Consider the following 17,574-nt stretch of genomic DNA (forward strand, 5'->3'; position numbering starts at 1 on the left):
AACTGTCTTAACACTCTAAACTTGAAAACTTAGGAACTTCCAAGAATATGTACTCCGAACCAGGAGTCCAGTTTGAGAAACAATGAACTGAGGTGTTTAGTTCCGTGATCACTAGTAGGGTCTGATCTCAATTTGCTGATATGATTGCAAATTGGTTGAATCTGTGATTTCCTTCCCAGTTTCATGACTTTTTATTCTGACAGTCAAGAAGTTTTAATTTTTTAAATTATAGATGGAATATTAGAATTTGAAAGAAACTTATAGATTCTCTAGTGTAAGCCTTCAATTCATAGATCTGTAAACTGAGGCTCAGAAAGATTGACACAAAGTCATTCAGTAAATGGGGCACTTAACCTCCCTATCTTGGCATTTGAAAGCTGAGCTATATGAACTATTAGAGATCCTATGTGTAATGTAGTTTCATTCATTCATTTGTTCAACAGATATTTATTGAGTGTCTACTATGATTAGATATTGTTCTAGAATCTAGACCCTGGTGATCTTGAAATAAACAGGGCAAACTCCTTGCCCTGTTGATTTCTTTTTAGTAAGAGAGAATGCAATAAACAAGAAAACAAAAATTTCAGGTGTTGATAGTGTTATAAAAATAAAACAGTTTATTTTATAAAAATAAAACAGGTATATTTAAGACAGTGTGGGTGGCTTTTCTATATAGCATGGTGAGAGAAGGTATCTATTTCTAAGGAAGTGGGGAAGGTATCCTTGCAAAGATCAGGAAAGTAGCCTTCGAGGCAGAAGGACAACAAATGCAAAGGCCATGGGATTGGGGTACTCCTTAGGTTCTATTAATATAAATTTAGGAGAATTCTTATTAGAATTTAAGTTAATAAAATTAAATTTAAATTCATTAATTCCAAAAGTTTTTTTGTGAAGTTGTTTCTCAAGACAGGTGAAGGAAATATCCTTAATACAAGAAAATAATTACTTTTTCTTTATCTTTTTTAGATGTTGCTAAATTTGCATAAGAAGAGTTGGATGGAAGGTTTGACACTTCAGGACTACAGTGAACACTGTAAACACAATGAATCAGTGGTAAAAGAGATGTTGGAATTAGCCAAGAATTACAATAAGGTAAAAGTTACTTCCAACATTTATTTCTTATAATCTTTGGAATATATATGATTAGATGTCAAGTATTGTATAAATATAAATAGTTAAAAATAGAGTGGCTGATTTTGTAGATTGGAGAGTAAATGTTTTAGGCTTTGCAGGGCATCCAGTCTGTCACAACTACTCAACTCTGCCATTGTACTGTAAAAGTAGCCACAGACAGTATGTAAAGGAATGAGTGAGGCTGTGTCCTAGTAAAACTTGATTTACTAAAACAAGCAGCTGGCTAGATTTGCCTATGGGCTATAACAACCCCTGTTGTAGACCATGTAAAATAATTTTGCACTGGTTTTCTTTTGTGAGGAAGATCAGCCCTGTGCTAACATCTGCCAATCTTCTTCTTTTTTTTTTTCTTTTTTTTTTTTTTTTTGCTAAGGAAGACTGGCCCTGGGCTAACATCTGTGCCCATCTTCCTCCACTTTATATGGGACACCACCACAGCATGGCTTGCCAAGCGGTGCGTTGGTGTGCGCCTGGGATTCGAACTGGCGAAGCCTGGGCCGCCGCAGCGGAGCGCGCACACTTAACTGCTTGTGCCACCGGGCCAGCCCCTAATTTTACACTTGTAATCTCTTCATTATTCAGAGGACTTTTTCTTGGAAGAAAAGGGGAACAAGGAGATGTAGACAACAACAGCATTTAAAACTTGCTATATATATATCATTTATTTTATGAACTTTTCTGCTTTTCATTTAATAAGTATTTATTGAAAGTATTTATTGAAAACCTACTATGTGCCAGGCCCTGGGAATTTGGTAAAAAGCAAGAGCTGTCCTCACAGAACTTATTTTCTGGTAGGGGAAACAGAAAGTAAACAAATAAATACAACATCATATGTTATGATTAGTGCTATGAAGAAAATAAACAGGATGATGTAAAGAAGAGTAACTAGGGGAGACAACTTTATATGAGGATGTTAAAAAACTTATATTTTGCAGAATCTCCTGAAAATGTTTATTGTGTGCTAAAATATATATGGCCATGATAATGTTTTTGTTCGTAAATTTATGTTTTTTTACAATTCTGAAATTAAGAAAATACTTGAGCTGCGACTAAAATTTATCTTCTGTGTTGTGTTAGTTTCCTAGGGCTGCCATAACAAACTGCCATAAACTGGGTGTCTTAAAACAACAAATTTATTCCCTCACAATTCTGGAGGCCAGGAGTTTGAAATTGAGGTATTGGCAGGGGCTTGCTCTTTCTGAAGCCTCTAGTGGAGGATCCTTCGTTTCCTTTTCCAGCTTCTGTTAGTTCCAGGCATTCTTTGGTTTGTGGCAGCATAACTCTAATCTCTAACCAGGGTTAGGATTTCAGCATATCTTTTTGGGGGACGTGATTCAACCCATAACATGTATTTTCCAAATTTTTTGGCCAAAACCCACATAAAGAATAGATTTTACATTTTGACCCAGTACATGCAAATGTATATGTATGTGTATATATAATTGCAACAAAAGTTTTATGAAACGATATTTACCCTCATTACATGTGATATAGTCTATTTTCTTTCTTATTTGACTCAATTTCATTCTATTTCAATTATATACATACATATTATACACACATACATATAGCTTGCAACCCATTAATGGGTTGACAACCTGCAATTTGTAAAACATATATACACATTATACAATGTTATGTTTACAAATATTTATCAAATATCTCCTGTACAAGTTTCAGTGGAAAACAGAGATCCTTCCTTCATTTATAGGAAAACAGGTACAGTAAGAAAAGTTCATAAATAATCAGAGTACAGGCCAAAATTGGTGAGTTACATAACAACTTAGTATTCATACTGTCCACAGACCATCAGTATCACCTGGAATCTTGTTAGAAATGTAGACTCTCAGATCTACTAAATCAGAATCTACATTTTAACAAGATTTCCAGAAGATTTGTATACTCATTCAAGTTAGAAGTTAGAGAACACTGCCATAGAGAAGTCCACTTGAAGTCCTGTAGAAGTTCAGGGGCCCTTGCTTTCAGCTGTGGGAGACCCAGGGTGCAGTCTTAGAGAATAACAACACTTGAACTTGACCTTACAGCATGAATAAGATTTGGGCATACAGAGGAATGTTACTCTAGGCAAAATAAACATCACGGGCAAAGACCGGGAGACAGAAGTCAAAGACGTTTAGGAAACTGTTTGGCTAGAGTACATAATACATGAGGATGAATAGTGAGGAATAAATTTTTTTAAAGTTATTAAAATAACAGGGTTTGGAATATGAGGATAGAGTTATTTCTGATCAGGGGCATGATCTACCCCGAACCTGACTTTAGAAAAATAGTTTGAAAGTGGTATGGAAGGAGTGCTGTACGAGGAGATAGGAAGTGGAAATTCTATTTAGGAGGAGCTTGCTGTTACCCAAACAAAAGGTACTAAATGTGTGGATTACCATAGTGACAGTGGGAAGGGAGGCATCAATAGACAAATAAAACATGGCACCAGTTGGATAGATGAAGTGAAAGAGGAAGGAGGAATCGAAGAATTCAAGGTTTCCTGCCTAGGTGACTAGAAGTATGTTGGTACCATTAACATTTTCAATTTAGGTAGAAGCAGAAGGATTAAGAAAGGAGATGAAGAGTTCTGTTTTAAACAAGCAGTTAGAAACGTGGGACTAAAAATTAATGGTAGGGGCTAGAGCTTTAAGATTTTGGAGACAGTTAATATTGGTTGTCACACAAAAAGTAGTATTTCTCTTTTTAAATTAAACACATCTTACCAAAATGAATATTAGCTAAGAGACAGTGTATAAAATTTGCCAAATGCAGCAACAAGTCTTTTGAGAGAATTGAGCTTTGAAAAAAACATACAAACTAAATTCCAGCAGAATTAGGTTTGGCTTTGAAGAGCATGCCCTGATATATGTGTATTCCAGCTGGAAATCTCCATTGGTTCGAGATTGTAGGGAAAATATTTTTTATGTTTCTAGTATATGTTTTCATGCTGTGAAGATTAAAGAGAAAGAATTAGTTTATCATACTTAAAAGAGTTAACCTTTTATAAATTAAAAAGTTATGACTTAAGTTATTATTCAGCAGACTGTAGGAATGGCTTTCATTTCTCTGTAACATTACAAGTTTAAGTAAATTCATATTGGTACCACTGCCAGGAAATAACCTATTTATGGTTACTGCTGCCCATCCACAGAAGTTTTTCCTATTTTACAGTTTTAAAAAATCTCTGTAGTACTCAAAAACTTGTAAGATTTGGTTATAAAATGAAAACAATGTGTAAGCTGTGATATGAAGGAGTCCAAATTTGGGAATGTAATTCCCTCTGTGATTGAAAGAAAATGCGGTGGAGTTTTTAGTAACACTTAAAATATAAAAAGAAAGGCCCATGCTACCAGTTCTTCATAGTATTCTTTTTAATTGGTTGGTGTTTTAAACTAAGGTAATTACTGTTAGGTGCCAGTTAGCTCCTAAAGTAAAAGAAGGATAGAAAATAATTAAATTCCTTTGTCCTAACTTTTCGATTTCAAGTCTGAATTCCACACAAAGATTCTGCTTGATTATTAGTCACTGATTTTTCTAATTACAGAACTACAACACCCACAACTCTGTTATTCCAAATCTCCTAATTTACTCATGCCAAGATGCATTATTTTTTTAAAATATTGATAATGTTTGATTGTATATGTGTAAGTGAATGTGCAAGTGAAAAATGAATTGCAAGAGAGCATTTTAAGAATAGCATAGAAACATAAAACTTTGCCTTGTTTTCAAACGTGTAGTCCTATAAATTCTGAGATCTGACAATTTACTTTTCAGGTGGAAATATTACCTATTTAGTAACCTGAAAGAAAGACTGGATATATCTTTTATGTGATTACTATAAAATATGTGATTATATGATTACATTTGGTTTATTACAGTAGCTATATTAAATAGGAAAATCTTGTTTTGCGCTAGTGCAATAAGATAAGAAAAACAAAATAAGATATAAATATTGAGAAACCCAGGCCAGATTATCATCATTTAAGTATGATAGGATGTGTTTGCAATCATAGAAATCCAAGAGACTAAACTAGAAAACTTTTAGAACTGTTGTAGTCAAGAATTATGTAGGTGGTAACCATTCAGTTACATAGGCTGAAACCAATTGAAAAATAAAATAGGCAAATCAGTTCACAGTAGCATCCAAAATTATAAAATACTTAGGAATAATCACCATAAGAAATATAAATGTATATGACTTAGTTGAATAATACTAAACACATTTGTGAATAAATTCCCTTGTTTCCAAATGGGAAGACTCAATATTGTAAAGCTGCTGTCAAGCTTTCTAAAGATTACTTTAATTCTAGTAAGAATATCAGTAGGATTTTAAAATTTTGATAAGTTGACACTAAAGTTTATCTGCAGTAAAAATAATAACTAACATTTATTGAATGCTTGTCAGCATTCAATAGGAGTCAGACTGGGAGAAAATATTTGTACCTATAACACAGAAAGCACTAGTATCCAAAAAATCCATAATATCCAAAGAATTTCTATAAAATAGTTATAAAAAACAATAATAAATTGGACAAAAGAGCTATAAAACTCACTGAAGACAAATGGCATAAACATGAAAAAAAGTTCAACCTTATTAAGTAGTCAAAGAAAAAAGTTAAAATTATAAGTATAAATTTTTTTTCTTTTCAAATTAAAAAAATGGTTTGGGAAAATGCACCACTGGTGGGTAAGTAAAGTGATATGACATTTTTGGACGCCATGTTCCAATTTTATCTTTCAATTTTAAGTGCATATAACTCTTTAAACCAACCTGTTTTCTTTTAAGGGTTTATTATGAAGAATAAAATTCTATAAGTACCAACTTAGAGGAATAAACAACGTGCTGTTCTGTGTAAAAAATTAAATTGTGTAACAACGTGCAAGTCCCTACTATGTTACCTTCCCTCCCTTTTTCAAAGATACCTCTCTATCTCACATGTATCTCAACATATTATATTGTTAACAGTGTTACCTCTAAGGTTGAAAGGTAGGGGAATTACATACTTGATGTAAATCCTGAATTATTTTCAGCTTTTGCACTAAGCAAGTGTTATTTATATCTAAGATTGTGTTGGCTTAAAAGTAACAGTGACTTAAACAAGATAGAAATGTATGTGTCTTGCAATTCAAGGCCAGCATGAAACTTTGAAATCATTGCAGACGCAGATTTCTCTATCTTTTGCTCCACTTTCCTTGTATTGGCTTCCATCCTTTAGATCTCCTCATGATTCAGGGTGATTACTAGAGCTTTAGCCATCCCATCTGAGTTCCAGGCAGCAGGAAAAAAAAGGAAGGGCAAAAAGGGGATACCTCGCAGTTAAATCAGTTCCCTTACAGATCCTTTCCACAAGTCCCATCCAGCACTTCTGATTATATCTCATTGGCAGAATTTAGTCAAGTGGACACCTTGCTTTGAGAAAGGCTGTATAATGTAGTCTTTTACCTAGGAGCATTGCTGCCTTTAATAAAATCAGGATTATATTACAAAAGAAGAAGGGGAAGGTGTATATTGAGTAGGCAACAAGTAGACTCTGCTGTAGAAATTTTTTTCAACAAGCTGAACTACAATATCTATTATACATACACACACTTGTATACACACATATACATATATGATCTTTATTTTATATGCTTATTTCCTGTAATTACATTTTAAAGTTGGATTCCCTATAAGATTTTTAGAAAGAATTTATGCCATTTGAGCCCACTTAATAAATCATACGTTTGGCTTTATTATTATTCAAGATATGTCATTAAAAAGTAATGATTTCCCAAATTGCCATGAATGTTACTTCCAGGTCTTTGGAGAGAGATGAGACTGTGTTTGTCACAGTTTCATTGCTGATTGGCTATATGGCTATATGTGTCCCCGTCATTCTTTGTGCACACTCCTTTTTTGTGTATTTCATACTGCGTTATAATTTGAGATTTACAGGCAAGTAAAGCCAAAATGTTAGCTCCTTGAAGAGCAAGAACTGTCTTACTCAGAGTGAGTACTTAATAGTGATTATTGAATATGAAAATGATGAAAATTCTACTGTAGAGGACATGCATAGAATGTAATGGAGTGTTATAAGCTATTCCAAAAGGAGAGTTAGAAAAGTTTTTTTTAAAGTAGAAGTATTGCTGGAATTAACATATGGTTCCCCCAAGGAGACAGTGCCTAATTTCTTCATATGTAAAATGTAGATTAACTACTTCACTGGGATGTTTTAAGGATTCAGTAAATTAATATTTGTAAAAGCATGTGTATGTTAATGTTTAATTACTGATGGTTGTAGGAAAAACCAGTTTGTTTATTTATTCTCCATAGTCACACCTCTTATACTCTCTCAGATAGTTTTCTAATTGTTTCATGTTTGTTAATTTTGCTTTCCCAAGTAAGTTTTATAAAAGCCATTCTTTGAACTTATTCTCTACCCCCATAACCCATAATATGCTTTTCAGTTATATAGTCAATACACTGACTTGATATAAAAATCAAGAAGAAAGTAAAATACATTATCTTGAAATTCATTAGCAGTTATGCAGAGATTGTTTAATGGTGAAAAAATTTACCATATGGGTGGTTTTAGAAAGCATGTGCTTAAATGGGAGCATGGCATGTTATACAGTGAACAAAGTTAAGGTGTCAAAGGGAAAAAAAGAAGCCAGAGGAAAACACGTATTGGAGTAGCTCTAAAGGTGTTCAGAAAGTTCAAGAAAATGGAGCCCATTGGAATTTACCTGGTGGACATCCACCAGGACTCTTTTAAAGTGTTAATGAAGTGCCAAGGATCCAATGTATGTTTTTTAAAGGGTAAATAAAATGGTGTAATTTGGGAGTTAAGTTTTCCATTTGAGAAATTTGACCATTACCAGAAAAAAGAGAATGAAGTTAATGGGTTTAGTAAAAGCCTCTTTAAGATAGGGGGTACATCTGAGGGGATTATGACAACATAGACCAAATTCCAGGGATTTCTTAGAACTGTGCAGACCGTGCATGATGGGATAGCCATCTGGGGGTCTTTGTTGATAAACTGTTAAAAACGTTTCTAGTGTGAATAGCCACAAACATTTTCAGTGCTTTTTGGTTGGTTGAGTAAACCAAAGAGCACGAATGCAAAAGCAAAATTTTATGCCAATTCACAGAAGTTGCCATAAACACAGAAGTTCGCCTAGTGAGGACACTGCCTGTGCCTGAATTTCATTTGTTTCTGCTGCTACCATTTCTTAATTTTTCCTGGTGACTAGCCAGATTAGAACTATGAATGAAGACAAACTAGTCTTGCCCAGATGGTAGATGAGATATAGGTAACTTAAGTAGGTGGAGAAAATACTTAGGGGTTTGATGAGATGATCTAATCTGATCTAGTCTATCTTAGAATGTAAGAGATGTGCTTACTCTTTTGTCATGGGGGTTTGCAACCTTAGTATATGCCTAAATCTACAGCTGCTCCTCATTTTCCAGATGGCATCTATGGCTGAGAGTACTTTTTACCATCTGCACTTCTCAAAGAGTTTGTGAACTCTTTCTTTTAATTATTGGAAATGGAAAAACTAATTGGTAAAGTGGTTGAATGATGTAAAAAATTTTAAAAATTGAGTTAGAGCTTTTTACATTCCATTGAACCTTTCAAATAAGATCAATGCCTTAAATGCTTTTTGACTTTCATCTTTGCATATCTGCCACCTTTGATATTTGCAGTCCTCCAAAATATTCTGTAATAACTATTTTGTACATGGATTGGTATTTTGAGCCAAATTCCAAAACTCGTACCTCCTTCCAGTACCTTAAAGTACTGTTGTTGGCATGTGCATAGAACAACTAACACTGAATGAGTATAGAATACAAACTTATGTGAATTGTTCCATTCATCTAATATGTTTTCAAGTTGGTAAGGTATAGTGTCATGATTTGTAAAAGTAATTTAGAAAGACAGACTTTTTATGTGTTACCAGTATTTTCATATGTAAAACATTGAGATAGCAGGAGAAGCAATTTCCCAGTTAGGAAATTTTTTTTTTTTAAGTAACTGAGAATAATAGGAGTGACATCTGACTCTGAAAATGAACATATTCTCTGTCTAGGGAATTCTAGATTGGAGTGTTATTAACTTTTATTTTTTCCTTCTTTCAGTTTTATGAGTCATAAATGTATTTCTTAATGATGTGTTGTAAATAAGTATCCTCTAATAATCAGTAGATACAATACTTATTCACCATCTTTCCTCTTTAGGCCGGTTCTACTGGGGAAAATTCTCTAGATAGTTTGTCCATTTATAAAATTACACACTTGCCATCTTTGCTCATTTTCAACTTCTCTGTTTACAAAACTATTAAGAAGGTGTGAAATGCAGCCAAACTTCCCAGTTTATGGGAAATGTCTGATGATTGCATTTCCTACATGTTCATTGTTCACACATGAAGAAATTCAGCAGCTGCAAGATTATTAAGTTTAGAGTATCCAAATCTAACCCTCACTGGGATTTTGGTTTTCTGCTTTCAGCCACCATCTCACCCCCTTTACCATCTTTGTGGTAAGTGCTGTGGTGGTATTTGTTAAGGTTGACGATCCTTAAATTTCCTTTGTTTTCCATTTATCAGATGCTATGAATAAATCATAGACCAGGAGTTCACCTGCTGCAGAGTCCTAGCTTCAGGCAGTAACATACCCAAACTGTTAGGAAGGAGGTTCCTTAAACTTAGAATTCTCACTAAAGAGGTTTTGTGGTGGTGCCATTATTGGGAGAGGAGGGCAATGGTGGTAGCTAATCTAAGGGCTGTAATTATTTCAAAATCACTCTGCTAGAAAATTTATGATCCTACACCTAAGATTTTGTAGCTAACTCTGAAAATAGTAGAAAGTAGTTTGCGTATATTGTTGTTCTGGTTGATTTAATTTTTATTTGATTTGGCTTTTAATTCAAGTAACTCTGTGATGTTGAAAACTTCAGATTACTCTATTTTTTCGTGATTACTGAAGATCACTCACATGGAGTAGAGTTTTTTTCTGAATACATGTATTACTTTTAGAGATTTTAATATGTGAAATGATTAAGGGAGAAAACTATATGATTTGTTAAGTGGATCAAAACTCAGCAGCTCCTTTGATCCTAAGTGCTACTGATATTAAATAGATACTGGGTATGCACAGGTTCAGTTGACAAGAAAAAAGAGACAAATGGGAAGTTGGAGGAGAGCTATAGTGAAAGTAGGAAAAGGAAGACAGAATAGGACTAGTTAGAACCATGGTCCCATAAGCAGCTACCTCATGTATTTCTGTCCTGCAGTTTAGCCATCCCTCAAAGAATTCCATAATGGTTTCCAAATGGTTAACACTACCATTTGGTAGTCAAATTTGATATTTTCAGTGTCTTTTACGTATTTCTTGTGTGTTTTCAAAATGATGGTGATAATAGTTTTCATTACTCTGAAGGTTATTCTGAAGAGCAGCAAAATTGCTTTTTTGTTCAACAACTTACTTGAATAAAATATTCTGTGAATGAAAATTATAATCACTATTATCTTTTTTGTGATTATTCTGCAGTGGGAAAAGTAAATTTAGAATTTGAAACTCTGTCCTTTGTGTTGATTCACAGGCTGTAGAAGAAGAAGATAAGATGACACCTGAACAGCTGGCAATAAAGAATGTTGGCAAGCAGGTGAGGTGTACTGTAATAGGTTATGTAGTCGAATAATAATATGCTCTGTAGAGTTAAAACTATTTTAGGGCCTCTATGATTTTTTTTCTGTCTGTTCACTCTGTATTTTTCTTCTGTCATGTAAATGTGATAATTTTAAAGGTCACTGAATTATTTGATGTCAAATTCTTTGCCATCTCTAGAGAAGTAAATCATAAATATACCTGTGAGATGCTATCTTTAGTGAAAATAATTTACTAGGAGAGTTAATTTTTCAGGTATTATTTTTACTTGAAATATTAGCAGTGAGGATAATAGAATGGTAGGTTTAGTTCATATGTAACAGTTTTTAAATGATATAGTTTATCAATATGTAAGCTTCAATATGTAGGTAATGTTCCTGAGAAAGCTTAGAGCTTTATTGGACTATACTGAGTGAAGAGAAAGGGTTTTAAGTATTTGCTCTTTCACTTTTCCAAGATGAAATATATATTTTAGTTCCTATTTTCTGAGGGTTGAGGGGAACACACCAACCAATTAAAAGAATCTACAGATTAATTAGACTGTTTTTTAAAGAATGTTGATTACATTTTTTTCATTTCATGGAACATGGTTATCATATTGCTGATGTTGGCAGAATCTTGATATTTCAGATGCAAGACACTAAGCTGTCTTTGCTTTCAGCCATCCTACCATATGCTCTGATCCCATCACATCTCACAAGCTATGTAGGTTTGGGCCAGGACCATTCTTGGATGGGAAATCTCTAAGAATCACCCAGCTGCCACAAGAAGTAATGTAGATAACTGAGGGAAGTGTATTCCCAGTTCACTACAAAACCAGTTACTCCAACAGAGCAGTAGGGGCAAAGGTCTTACTTAAATATCATAATTGGTGAAATCAAATCTCACTACATTCTGAATATTGTAATTTAAAAACAACAAGAACTCTCCAAAAATGAAGTGAATATAGTTCGTCTTACTCTCTCATCCTGCGTGTATAGTTACCCTTGTTTTCTTTTCCCCCTACTTATTTTAGTCTAATATATAATATTAGATCATCACTTGGAGCCTTGCACTTTATAGAATACAGTAACTATTTTTTTAATAAATGACTCTCTGAGGCTGTAGTTTCTTGATACAGATTTTATTTAACAGTTAGCAGCAAATAAAAGGACTAAATTAAAATAAAAGTGAAACTGAAAAATATATAATTGGCAAAGTTTAATGATAATCAGAATCATTTTTAAAAAATATAGTACTTCACTGGTTTGGCCCACTGCATGGCAAATGCAAAACTGTCTATAATGGAATCAGACCAATATCTTTTTCTCCTGCCAGTCTGTCTCGGTCTCTTTCACCTAAAATGCCCTAAGGCTTATTTCTGAAATAAAGAAAATTTCATACCGTGGTCTAGTTACTTGAAGTTATTTGTAGCATGTTGTATCCCTGGGTCGTTTAAAGAAATCAAGCGTATTGAAATTGTAGTTTAGAAAAGAACAGCCAAGAAATAATTCCAGTGATGAACATTTGTTTAAAGTTAAGAGTCTTGGGTATTTTAGCAGTGCTCGTAAGAAAATAATGCTTTAATTGAAATTTTTTTATTGTGTGCAATATATATCCTTTATTTCAAAGCTTTCAAATTTAGCTGAAGTACTTCAGCTCAGCCTTAAACATAAATGTAAATTAAACATTTTAATTTAACTTACTTTATTACAATGCAATTTTAAGCCTCATTTTTAACTCAGACATTTCAAATATAGATTTGATCAGGTTTAACTTAAAAGATTGTACCTACTATATACTCTTTACTATGATCCAATTTTTTTAAAATAGCTGACTGAAATATTTTTTCTTAACATTTTAGAATTGATCCAAATTGTATTTAAATTTTTAAACTACCAACAGTGACTTTTGATCTAAGAATATTTCCTGAATCATTTAAAGCACTATTCTTGAAATATTAAAATTATACAGGGATTAAATTTAAATTAAAATAATAGAGAAAGTGATGAAAATTCACATTGAGTATGTCTGCTTTCAGTCAAGTACCCCCTAAGACATTCAGTAGATGTGAATGGCAGAAAATGTACACATATACTTGGGCTTATATACACATATAAATGCTTATACTTTTTTTTTTTAAATCAAATGATTGTGAGCTGTGTAGAATTCCTTGTTACTCTTTATAATCTCTGATACAGTCATAGCATTGATTGTATAAATCAGTTTTTCATTGTGTAATCTATTATTTTATCAGATAGTTAACTTGTTAACAGATTTAGAAATCCTAAGAATATAATAATATCTTAGGAAAGTTAAATTGTAAAATATATATAAATTTAGGTTTGGCTTTCTTTACCAATGAAAAATATCTAAGTAATTTGTTTACCAGTAATATGGTTCTTTCTTCTTTTTCTTTCCTTATTTTTTTTCTTTTAGGACCCCAAACGTCATTTGGAGGAACATGTGGATGTACTTATGACTTCAAATATTGTCCAGTGTTTAGCAGCTATGTTGGATACTGTCGTATTTAAATAAAGCAATGCAAAAAGCTATTAGTGATCCTTTCAGTGTATATTCCTCTATTGTTCCTAATGCTCAAAATCAAGGGAGCTCTGAAGGTGTATTTGGTTAAATGTAAGACATCTGGCATCATTTGCAGCACTGTAACACCTTCAGTCTCAGTTGTGTTTCTTTAGTCAGGGTCTTTGCAGATTCCAAAGTTGTATAAGAATAAATCAAAGTGGACAAATTTTGTTAAGATCCCATTTAATATTTGAAGAAATCAGTAACACAAATATATTTTGATTGTTGCTTACAAAATAAAATACATTTACAATCTATGTCTCCTGAGGTCTTTTTGGCACTGGGTGGAATTGACAGAATAACATTTGACACTGCTCTAAAAATCTCACACAAAGATATGTTTCCTTTTGCATTTTAAGATCTTATAACACATAAAACATCAATGTCATGATAAAACTTCACAAATGTAAAATGATTGCCATTAATGAGTGACTACCTCATTAGTGAGTAACCCAGAAAAATGTTGACATGGTTTATTGAAAGTATTTGTCACAAATTAATATTATGTACCAAATAGCTTAACATACATTCAGGATGTCAGAGGAGTACACTTAAGAAGGAAGGGAGCAATTTTAATTCAGACTTGATTATTTTTTTAAAAGAGTATGTATTCTACCAACAGTGTCGAGATTGTCTGGGAGTTGCCTGCTACAAACTCCACTAGACTTTCAGCTAAGACAGCCGTAGAGGGTATATAATGTCTTCAAAGCAACATGAGAAAAGTAGCCATAATGAGAGTTTAACATCATGAGCACATAAGCAATAATTTTATTTTTCTCTCATCTTCCCCAAATAACTTAGAAGTACCCAGTTTTCTGATAAAGACAAAAATTTGACTAATGTCAGTTTTCATAGATTACCTCATCCCTCAACCTGCTTTTAACCTGATGTACATAAGTTTATTGCCTGTTAATACTCATGGTACAGCACTGTACAGGGTACACGAAGGAGTATGGAAAAACATGGAGACAAAAGAAGATAATTCTTGTCTGTACCCTTTGTGAAAATATGGTAAGAATGTTTCTAAGGCTTCATTAAAGGAGGGTTTTTCTTGAGGACTTAGAATTTAGACTTAACCTCTACTAGAGATGGTATATATGGTGTGGTAGACCAAATTACTGTCCTATTTGAACAATTCTAGGCTCTTACTGATTGCCTAATAAAAAGTTAACAGAAACTAAAAATAGAAATGGCTTAAATTCCCACTGTTTCACCGTGTCTTTTTTGGTGGAGTAAGAGGTTCTGAGCATTTCTTGCTTGTCCTGTGGTTTCTTCTTTTAAATATAGTGATAGTATGTTTTATGTACGACATATAATATGTATTAAGTTGTTGGGATTACAACTACTAACCATTTACAATTAAAATATAAATGGAAGTTGGTAGAAGTTTCCTTTTGCCTAATTTAAACTTGTGTGCAGGCTATTTTTGGATACATAATTTTTCTCTGTATGTAAATAAGGTTCTATGACTTACTTCACAGATAATGTTTGTTAGAGCTAGTTAAGATTTTTTTCATAGAATTTGCCCTCAGAAGGGGGCCTCAGTAATTCAAAGGCTATTCTCAACATTCTGTTTGAAAATGCTTTTTTTTCTCTTCCACTTTAGTACCCTGAAAATATCTCCTGAGTACAGTGACTGAGGAGGCTTACACAACACCTGCCTTTTGCTCTTATTTGATCACCTCATCCTCCTGGACTCCCCACAACCACATATTATTTTCTCCCACTTGGTTCATGTTGGAGACATTCCCAATTTCACAAGTTTATCAAAATCCCTCCTAGCAAAAACCTAACATTTTCTTTGTAGATTTGGAGTCAATTAGGATGCCCTAACAAGAGGCTCAGTGAACACCTTTGTCTCAGAATGTACAGCTATTTTAGCAGCAGTCTGATGGCCCAGGCTCGGTTAGGCATTGAAATGACTGACTTAATCGCAAGCTCAACAAGCCACTTCAGGGCTGTGTATGTGTGCTTACGTGAGCATCTTGACCCATCCAGTATGCAGGGTTAAAGCAGCACTAGAACTAAAACTTTTGTTTGCCTCTAGTACACAGATGTCCCTACTTTCCTCTTAAACTAGGATGGGGGCATTGAAAGCTCCAGCGTCACGATTCAGTGTGATCTGCTTGGACCAGGGGCACCTGGATCTTCTGGGGAGCTTCTTATGTATACCGAATCCAGGCCCCACTCCAAACCTGAATCAGAATCAAGAATCCTGATGTGGTTTGTATGCACTTGAAAGTTTGAGAAACTGCTCTCAGCAGGTGTGCTGATCCTGAGGCAAGCCTTAGTTTTCCTTGAGCATATATCAGTTCAAGGCACAGCCTGTATGTGAGGAATCACTGAATTTAGTACTGATAATCTAAAGTGAGAGTGCACATTTATCTCCTAAGCCAATTCCTTAAAAATTCTGAGGAAGCTGCACTCTATCCCTTTTTTTAGCATTCTTCATTTTTTAAAAAGCCAATTCAGGGTGCTGGGGATGACAAAGCCTCAAAAAGAGCCCAGGTGGAGTCTCACCTTTTTGCTATACACTTAATGTTCTGTGTCCCACTGAGGAAGGAGGGGCGTAACCTTGGAAGCAGTGAAGGGAGAGGCACTCAGGGACAAAGAAGTTAATGACGGAAGAAAGGAGAAAACAAGAGTAGCCAAAATAGGGCAAAAACCTCTCAGGAGAAATGGCAGTGGAAGGTAAGGGGCAGAAAAACCAAGTGTCAAATAGTGTCATAGCTACTGTCCCCTCCCCCGCACCCCAACGCCTGAACAGCTAAGGCCCTGCTTGCTTATGAATCTTACTGGCCAGGATCTGAGGTTTGCTTCCGAAAGGAAAAATGGATCTGGCTGTCTTTTCTTCCCGGAAAACTGTCTCGCCTTGAGTCTGGGACATCTGGTCGTCAACCTGTCCAGCCCAGGGCCGCCCGCGCCCGGCCTCGCTTGCGGCGCCCTGCTGGAGGCCACAGCTGGTGCCCTCTGCAGCCGAGGCGCCCGGCCCGCCTCGGGGACGCAGTCTGGGCTCGGCGCTGACCGCTCAGTCCACGGCGGCCGCGCTCTTCGACTGCGCCCGCCTCGGCGTAGGTCGGGTCTGGTTAACCCCTCTCCGCCCGTGCCCGGGACGCACCCAATGTCCCCAGCGCCGCTCTCCCTGCGAGCGGCCGGCGCCCTGGGAGGGCAGACGCGCTCTCTCGAAGGCACAGGCTCCACCGGGCGGAGGTGCCCAGGCCGAGCTCCCGGCAGGGATAGAGCCTGTGCCCCTGGGGTCTGCGCCAGACGCGGCTCGCCCCGCTGTCCCTGTCTCCCGGGCGGCGGCCCCCTTTCGGGATCGCCAGGGTACTGGGGACTCTGCTCTCGAGCCGCTCGGGGACCTTAAACAATGAGCCAGAGCGGGCGGCTGGCTCGGTCGGGGTAGGGGTGGCCTCTCCCGCCGCCAGCCCCAGCAGTGCCCCGCGCCGAGCCCGCCCGCCTGTCAGCCGGGTCGCGGGCCGAGCTGAGCTCGGGGCTGCGCTCCTCCTCCTCAATCCTGCGCGGCTCGGCGTCCGGGCAAAGCCGCAGGAGGGCAGGTTGGCGAGTGCCGGGCCACGGGAAGCCGCTTCGGGCCGATCAAGCCTCTGCTGCTCTTGGCCCTCTGGTCCAGGAAGGCTGGGCTCCTCTGTAGAGCCAGTACTGGGAGATTGCTTCCTACACCACGGGGTCGCTTTGGCCTCATGCTGTTTATTTGTGCTAACATCCTTTTAAATCGGCTCTTTTCTCTATTCCTCCTCAGATTCTTCCTCATTTTAAAATTACTGGCATGGATTCCTTTTCTCCCTTCCAGATTATATAAACATTAAACACACACACACACACACACACACACACGAGTCTTCGGTAAGGATCACTGCGTTGACACCACTTCCACTCTGTCTCCCCAGATCAGTGCTTCCAGTGAACCCATTTGCACGAGGACTCGGCCCTCTCTTTTCCTGGCGAGGCTTTTGAACCTGTCGCCAAGCCAGTACCTCAGAGAGAAGGATGTGCAGTGGGACGCTACGGATGCATGGCGCCTGCCCCCAGTTAGATGCTCTCAGATAATCTGCAACCAAGCTCGCTGATAAAATATTTAGTAAAGATCTCGTAAACATCACTGCAAATACATTAAGGCACTTCAGCCTGACAGCTTATGATTATTTCAAAACTTAAAAAGGAGATCATAGATTGTCACTGTGTTTGTGCTCAACCAAAAAACCGAA

General features: G+C 36.2%; 1 protein-coding gene across 1 annotated transcript in view; it reads left to right on the forward strand.

The window, feature by feature from the left end:
• Window positions 1-13,605, forward strand: part of PSMD14 (proteasome 26S subunit, non-ATPase 14) — a 93,888-nt gene extending 80,283 nt beyond the window's left edge. Inside the window, exons 10-12 of the mRNA XM_004428269.3 lie at window positions 967-1,092; window positions 10,719-10,781; window positions 13,202-13,605. Of these exons, the coding sequence (XP_004428326.1) occupies window positions 967-1,092; window positions 10,719-10,781; window positions 13,202-13,300 (288 nt within the window). The 3' untranslated portion in view covers window positions 13,301-13,605. The remainder of the gene's footprint in view (window positions 1-966; window positions 1,093-10,718; window positions 10,782-13,201) is intronic.
• The last annotated feature ends 3,969 nt before the right edge of the window (window positions 13,606-17,574 follow it).

The sequence above is a fragment of the Ceratotherium simum genome, chromosome 9 (assembly GCF_057802395.1).
Source record: "Ceratotherium simum simum isolate JZ-2026a chromosome 9, ASM5780239v1, whole genome shotgun sequence".
NCBI classification, from domain to species: Eukaryota; Metazoa; Chordata; class Mammalia; order Perissodactyla; family Rhinocerotidae; genus Ceratotherium; species Ceratotherium simum.